At 48.9% G+C, this 8,355-nt stretch overlaps 1 protein-coding gene across 4 annotated transcripts in view; it reads right to left on the bottom strand.

The window, feature by feature from the left end:
* Window positions 1-5,976: 5,976 nt before the first annotated feature.
* Window positions 5,977-8,355, bottom strand: part of LOC138304376 (cytospin-A-like) — a 167,330-nt gene continuing 164,951 nt past the window's right edge. For all 4 annotated transcript variants that reach the window (XM_069244363.1, XM_069244365.1, XM_069244364.1 and 1 more), the window contains one exon: window positions 5,977-8,234. In XM_069244363.1, the coding sequence (XP_069100464.1) occupies window positions 8,145-8,234 (90 nt within the window). In that variant the 3' untranslated portion in view covers window positions 5,977-8,144. The remainder of the gene's footprint in view (window positions 8,235-8,355) is intronic.

The following is an 8,355-nucleotide window of genomic DNA, read 5'->3' as shown; positions in this document are numbered from 1 at the left end:
TGTGGCTGCTGTGCTGCCCTCAAGCGCCCATCCACCTCAGGGTACGCCACTGCCAAAATGCGGGACACAAGGTGGGGGTCAGGGTCCGACGGACACCCCTCCCTCATTGGGAGGACGTCCCCAGCTGGGCCTCACTGGTCTTCCTCGCCCAGCTTCTTAGGTCCCCCCACCGCTTTCTGCTGTGGGTGCTCCGCCGGTCATGGACCCCCAGGGTCCGCACTTGCTTGGCGATGGCACGCTAAATCCCCTTTTTCTGATGGACGCTCACCTGCATGGATGACACGGAGAAAAGGAGAGTCATGTAACATGGCATCTTGAGGAGTGCATTGGAAACAACACATCTCCTGAACATACGCAGATTCCAATATTCCAGTTGTCCTCACAGCCCTCAGCCAGGTCCTTCCACAAGTCACTCATCCTCATCCCAAGGCCCCCATCCACATTGTACCACTCACAGACAGTACAATCATAGTGGACTCACCTGGTGCCCCGTACAACTGGGCATACAGGGTTAGGACACCCTCCACAAGCTTCTCTAGTTCTTCCTGTGAGAAGGCTGTTGCCCTATCCCCTGCACCACGTGGCATCTTGGCTACCAGTGGCAAAACACAGCAGCACACACAGTGGAGGTCTTCTCAGCACAAGTGCCAGGATTCCAGTGAACATTAGCACATGAAATGGCGGTCACGGCCGCTGCGGACATCACAGTCACTGCCAGCGGTGATCGCCATTGGCTCCTATAGGCAACAATGTTAACCAATGAGGAGTTGCACGCCGGTTGCAACCGCCTACCGCCATAACTTCTTATGCCGGCGGGATTCGTTCACTTTATGAGGTGTGTCATGGATGTTTTATAGTGACCTGTGCATAGCTCCACTGTGTCCACACAGTCCTTTATACACATATTGATTGCTACTCCCTCCTATTCCAGGTACGGTGGAAGATTGATGGTGAGAAATGCTCCTGTCCACAGGCCCCTAGTCGATCTTGCCACCCTTGAAGAGTGGCACGGTATCCGGTGCTATCGGCTAAACTGTCAGACCATCATGAAGCTTGTGAGGCTGGTGGAGCCAGAGCCTGGTATTCATCATCCCAATGCCATCACACCCACAGTACAGGTGTTGGCAGTCCTCCACTTCCTTGCCTCAGGATCCTTCCCAATTACATTGGGCTGGGCTGCCGGAAAGTCCCAGCCCATGTTCAGCCACGTCTTGAAGAACGTCCTTTGTGCCCTACTCAAACATATAGGCAGCTATATCAGGTTCACCCCAACATGACGATCTGCCTACTGTGAAAGCAGCCTTCTAAGCTGTAGCACATGCGCCACTTGTGATCGGGCTATTGATGGGACCCACATGGCCCTGGTGCCATCCAGGAGGAGTGAACAGGTGTTCAGCTAACTGTAAAAACCTCTACTCAACCAATGTTGAGGTAGTATGTCTCGCAGACCTCTACATCACACAAGTGACTGCCCGGTTCCCAGGCTCAGGACATGATGCCTACATTCTCTGGAACAGCAGCATCCCACACCTGATGCCACCACTGCAAAGGGAGCGTGCCTGGCTCATCGGTATGTAACGTGTCTTGTGTGCCTCTGTATTCTGAACACTCTACACCACCGTCCAGATTTACCTACAGTTTTCAATATACCTATTACCTTTGTGCACACAGGTGACTCTGGTTATCCCAACCTGGCATGGCTACTGACACCTATCAGACTACAGCAGCAGAAAACCGTTTCAATGAGGCCCATGGTAGCTCCCGACGGGTTATCAAACGCACCTTTGGAGTGCTGAAAGCCAGATTCCAGTGCCTGCACCTTACTGGAGGGGCCCTACCGTACAGACCAGTGAAAGTGTGCCAGATCATTGTAGCGTGCTGCATGTTACACAATTTGGCTCTCAGGTGTCACATCCCATTACTGGAGGCTGAGGAGGGTGCAGCTGTGCCAGTGGCTTCATGAAGGGGACAAGGGGAGTGATCAGGAGCAGGATGACGAGGATGCAGCTGATTCCAGCGCACACCTGATACAACAATATTTTTACTGAGATACAGGTATGTGTAAAACCCACGCTATGTAACCAGTAGCAATGTCTGCCATGTGCACGGCTGCTACCAGGGATGCGTGTTCAAAGTGGGTATTGGGTGAACCCATTACTTTAGATATGGTGCTGTTATCTGTATTACTGAACCTGTAAATGATTGCTCCCCCCTCTGACACGGTCACATATGTTGGTAGGGCAATGGGTCTGCCTGTTACACGTCATGGCTGTATATTTTGTACTCATGGTAGATAAAGACGTACGCAGAAACTGTGCTCAAAAGTGTTTATTTTGATTATACAAGTGCAAGGGCTGATGAGTGGGGTCATGGTGAGTGGGATCATCAGAGTACTTAGCCCACCTTTGGTGAGTCGAAGTCCAGTATGATGGCCATGTGATAACAGAGTTATGACAGTGGACAGTCAACAGGGTGCCGCTGTGACAAAAAAGGGGGTATGTCCAGAAGTGGCTCACTTCCTGGTGGTGGCCTTGGCATCAGTGGAGGCTGGATGTCTGGTTGGACGTCCTTGCTTGCGTGGGGGCTCCTCAGCTACAGGGGAAGGGGAGCTGGTGTCCTGTGGCAGGGACTCCATTCCACTGGCTAAGGCTGACGTGGAGGGCTCAGCTGTGATCTGGCTAATGGTAGGGGCTGCTGGTAGGAGGTGGACATGACACAGGATGGTGGTAAGTTCCAACAGCACCCCTGCTATGGAGGCCATGGTAGCATTGTGGTCTGCCACTGCTGCATGGCCTCCTGATGGTTCTCCCTCTGAAGCCTCTGGGACTCCTGCACGGTAGTGAGGATCTGGGCCATGGTGTCCTGGGTTTGGTGGTATGCACCCAGAACTTGGGTGAGGGCCTCCTGGCCAGTCTGATGTTGTTGCTGCCCGGTCCCTTGGACCACAGTTTCCACTCCCACTAGCCCTGGCCCCCTGTGCCTGTTTCCCTGGCACAGTGTGCCCACTCCCAGTAGCACCAGGGCCTTCATTGTCTGGGGCGGGTGCCCTTGACTCAGGCCCCTGTACTGTTGGGCACACGTCTAATTGAATGGTCCCTGAGGCACAGGTTTGGGGAGGAGGGGCTAGCTGAGGTGTTGTAGCCACACAGGAGCGTGAGTCCGGGGTGTCCAGGTTGGGGCTGCTGAGGGTGGATTGGCCAGTCGGCCCAGGCAATTTGTCGTCCTAAAGACATCCACTGGGGCCTTCATCCTGGGAGGGCTGTCTGACCCTGGCATCCTCAGCTGGGTGGCAGTAGCAGGGTTAGCTGTGGATGGAGAAGGTGAGAGTTAGTACGTGGATATGTAGTTGTAGTGTCATGGTGTGCTGTTTGCAGTGGGTGGATTTGTTACCCAGGGATGACAATGACATTTGCAACAATGCAGACACTGCATGGTGAATGAGCTTTGGGCCATGCTTGTCATATCATTTGTAGTCGTGGGTTTTCTGTTTGACATTGCTGTATTTGCCATTACTAGTGAGGTGGTGTTGGCTAAAAGTCGGGGCAGGCTGTGGGATGATTGTCCATGCAGGTGCTCCATTGTAAGGTGTGAGTGTGGCTTGGATCCGGCATGCATAGTGATGGATTTTGGGAGTGGTAGTTGAGGAGATAGTTAAGGTTTAGTGTGCATTGTGCGGGGTGGGAGAGAGGTGGTGTGGCATTCAGTGTAGGAAGGTAGGGTGATAGTGGGGGTGTAGTCTTGTGGTTTGTAATAGAGTGGGGAGTGGTGGGTGTTTGGGAGGCATGCAGTACTGGAGTGGTTAATGCTCAAGGGAGGTGTTGCTTCCTTACCAGAGTCAATCCCTCCGATGATGCCAGTCAGGCCCTCAGGATGAATGATGTCCAAGACCTTCTCCTCCCAGGATGTCAAGTCAAGGGGAGGAGGTGGGGGTGCACGGCCAGTCTGTTGAGGGCAATGTTGTGCCTGGACACCATGGAACAGACCTTCCCACCTAGGTCGTTCCACCTCTTTCTGATATCCTTCCTTGTGCATGGGTAGCTGCTGACTACGTTCATGCGGTCGATGATTCTCTGCCATAGCTCTGTGTTCCTGGCCACAGATGTTTGCTGGACTTGTGCTCCCATCAGTTGTGGCTCTACTCTGACGAACTCGTCCAGCATGACCCGTAACTCATTGTCGGTGAAGCGTGGGTGCTTGTGGGGTGACATGTTGTGGGGGTGCGTGCACCGTGTGAAATCAATGCTCCATGTGCAGTGGTTCGTATGTCTCTGGGTCGTGGTAGTATTCGCAAGGGTTTGATGGGGTGTGAGGGGGATGTATTATGGTGCAGTGAACAGGTGTGTGTAGAGTGTGTATGTGTTTCAGGTGTGGGGTATTCAACCTGTACCATCTGGTGTTGCCTTCTACTGCCGGTGATTTTCTAGCCCGCCGCGGTGCGCACCGCCAATTATTTCACTCCTTGCATGTTCCGTTGTGCTGAAATGTAACTCATATTATGACGGCCGGAATGGTGTTGGCATGGCGGCCCTGGCAGGCGGACAGTCACTCTTTCGCCGTCAGTGGCACTGGCGGTGTTGGATTTCTGGCTGTGTTTCCTCGGCTTGGTGATTGTGACTCGTAATACGGTAGTCACTGTATCGCCAACAATGGCGGGATGGTGGCGGAATTTCCCATTGCAGTCTTGCCCAAAGACCGCCAAACTCGGAATGAGGGCCTAAGTTCTCAGCCTATGATTAGGTGGATATCCCACTGCTTGGAGCTGTCAATGATAGTTGTGAGACGTGGCTCTTGTTCTTAGGCAGAAGTTGGAGGGCAGCACTGACCAACATTTGCAGGACATTACTGCAGCAATGCCCTAATCTTTGCACACCCTTTTTCAAGTGGCTGAGAAGTGGAGATGTTCACAGCCATTCTGAATCAGCATTGTTTCTTCAGTCTTATAAACTTTCAGGTATATACAATGAATAGAAAGGAATTTAGGAAACAAAAACAATTATTATTTACGAGTAATTTTATGACTGTTATTACATTCTTCATCCTGGCACTTACAACCTATCATCCTTTTTGGTGGTTCTTCTGCTTCAATCCTCTGCATGCTCAACTAGTCACTCTGGAGTAGGTGTAATTATCCTACATGGCCCCTCCATGCTACTGGAACCATTTAGGAGTGAGGGTTTCATGGGTGGTGCATCTTGGAATTGAAATGGCCACAAATCACAGGTCTTGTAAGGTGAAAGAACGGAGGGCACGTCTGCACGTGGTAATGAAGGCACTTCTCGCCACCTTCTTCCCGCAGTGATCTGTAGTTACCGCTTTCACTTACCACTTTTGCCACCAAATTTGCTTTCAGATTTTCTCTGGCAATCTTTCATTAGAATAAATGTAACACTGAAAAATATTTTAATACGATTAATCATCTGCACTGTTGTTTTATTGCTAACTTTATTCTAATGCTTCAAACAATTTGCCTAAAATTCTTTGATGGCCCCAATGCCCTCTACAGTCCTTTAGAATTTCCTAAACCAAATGGCAAAAGGGCTCATTGATTTAATAAGAGAACAGTTTAAGAATGCATGGCTAAGATTGACAATTGTCGAGTTAGTCTTTAGTGGATTTTCTTGCTGCCTTTAGCTGGTCTCTATCCAAGACCTGGGGTTTGGCTCGGGTCCCAATCCCTTGGATGGTGTAAGCAGGAGGTCCCAACCCTTGTGCCAGTCTATGCCCGTATTCACCATCCCCAGAGCTGGGGTATACATGAGGGCCATGCTCTTTGTGCTGATTGTTGCATGAGCAACCATGCCTTGTGCGGGTCTGTGCACAATGTTTTCATCCCTTCTATTGCTGATCAGAGCATAAGAGTCACTTTCCTTGAGTTGACCTGAGCTCAAGGTTGACATTGGGCATGAGGTCCCCACACCTTGAAACGAACAAGAAGTCCTCATCATTTCTCGCAATCAATGAAAAGAGAAAAGCATATGAAGTCATGTAATAAATATATTTCAGTGGAAATTTTCTAATACCAATTCATAGTAATTCTATACAAATTCATAGTGAGTACAATGGCTGCAAAACATACAGCAGGAAATTCCCTTCCCTGGTAAACGTCAGGACTGGTAGTACCCACCCACTTATTTAAATATCTCACACTGAGCCAATCCCCAGTTAGATTAAACTCACGTGCTGACACTTGTCCCCATCCTCAAAAAAATTTACCTCGCTACTAGGTGGTAACTACTCATGAACCAACATAGAAGACAGATCACACCGGGAAGTAGATGGGGAACCGGTACCCAGAAGCATGCCTACCATAAGACAATAAAGGGAGCTTGTGTGGTGCGTTACAGCAGGCTATAAATTTCTTCCCCAAGGAAGAAGAACGGTTTGAATGAGCAAACAGCCTCCTTCCAGAGTTAGCACCTCTACTTGCTAAGACACCTACTTGACTCATCCTCGCTATTAGAATATAAAAATATGGGATGGAAAGAACAAAAGTTAAAGGAAGAAATCTCATACATAAGACAAGAAGGTGAATTTACAAGCAGAGGAATTAAGGTCTTGCGGTTGGAAGCAGATCTCAAAGAGGTTATACATTAGTTGCAACCAACGAAGAAACAGACTAAACTTATTTACCAGCAGCATTCCGCCATGAATTAGATACTATTTGGAAGTTTGACTGTTTCTTACATATTTCCAGTTCCCAACTGAAGGTATTGTTTTGCAATGACCATGCTACAAGATATTTGATGCCCATATTAGCTACGTTTTAGTGCAAACTTTACAGGTGATTTAGAATACATTTGGGTTCTTAATAGTTCTTGGGCTAACATGGTGTTAGTAAATTCGATTTCCCAGCAGTACTGAAAGCTTTGTAATGAGATTTTACGGTTTATGTTCTGCTAGAGGTTGGACCTGTCGCTCCTAATGCAATATGCATATTCTGAACTGAAAATGTATTGGGGAGGAAGACAGAAAAGCCTATCAGGGCTTCAGGTAACTTTCAGCTTGCAGAGGCACAAGTGTGTGATTTTCACAGTGTCAAAGTTAAGGTACGTGGGGTGGGTGTCTATAATTTCCAGGAAGTTTAGTTAAGTGTGTCCCCCACCTTTCAGACCCTAGCACTAGCCAAATGACTACGCAGCACTGAACTTTAGTACTTGGAAGCAATAGAACAGAAACAGACCTCCTCTTTACCTCAATATTTTTTGGGGGCGAGTGGTTTTGGAGAATGCTTAGCTCTCAATTGGTCATAAGCCAACAAACACAAAAGTGATAATAGAGCTAAGAAATAAGTGGCATAGCATGCCTTGTGGTTTCCTGAAAAGTACAAACTAATACTCAGATCCAGCATACCATCATCTAATCATGCCTTTCTGATCCTAGCATCCCTACATATCACCTCCATGCTGCAGCAGAAAGCGAAAAGTCAGACTCGTGACTTAAGACTCACTCGTACTTAACAGTATCCCTCCCTGCCACGACCAGTGTACTAATCTTCCATCGTTACCTCACACCTTTCACCAAAGCGGCTGCTTTTCCTCATTCTCCACTTTCGCCCCTGTGGCCCCCAGAGTATGCTTCATAAGGCCAGGGCTCACAGCAGTGCGCACACTTGGGCTACTGATTTAGCAGTGTTTTCACTAAGGGGACAGTATACCTTTTTCCTCAATATTAAAATATTAATATAATTGGTAACACAACAGTTTCCATTTCTAAATGTTATAAGTAACAGGTGTTGCAACATCCCATTTAGTGGCATTCATTGCTCATACTCAGGCAACAGAGTGCTTGCTGTTAGCCAAGCCTCAGAGGGCTGCTAAAAGTCCTGCAGTGCTGTATTCTGGCCTTGCTGTCTGATTTTGGGTTTTTGCAGTGCAAATATTCAGGTCTCATTTACAAGGCTATCCGGTGCTTGCATTTAAGTCCAGGAGTGGTGGATTATAAGCCTGGCTCTGCTGGTATCCAGACTTAGCAATGCTAATGTCCATGAATTCAGTGATGGTGTCCAGGCTCGACAGTACTATCAACCAATGCCGGCAGTGTTGGGGCAAGGCTCGGCACCCAGGCTCAGCAGTGTTGGGGCCCAGGCTTGGCAGTGTGGGGCCCAAGTTCGGCAGTGTGGGGGCCAGGCTCGGCAGTGCTGGTATTTAGGCCTCAAAGTGTTGGTGGATAGATTCAACGTACTCCAGCACGCGCTGCCAGTCGGGGCCTCCTGGGCGCAACATCTCTTCAACTGTCTGCAAAAGTAAGAAATTCACACAGTCATGTCAAATCAAATAAGATAAAAGCCATGTGGGATTTCTTTTGATGATCATCAATGTCCCCAGGGGCTGTTAGTGTCAGAGCAGGAGCAAAAGT

Source organism: Pleurodeles waltl, chromosome 7 (genome assembly GCF_031143425.1).
Source record: "Pleurodeles waltl isolate 20211129_DDA chromosome 7, aPleWal1.hap1.20221129, whole genome shotgun sequence".
Classification (NCBI taxonomy): domain Eukaryota; kingdom Metazoa; phylum Chordata; class Amphibia; order Caudata; family Salamandridae; genus Pleurodeles; species Pleurodeles waltl.
Note: the sequence above shows the minus strand (reverse complement) of the source record. Positions and strands in the feature narration are given on the sequence as shown.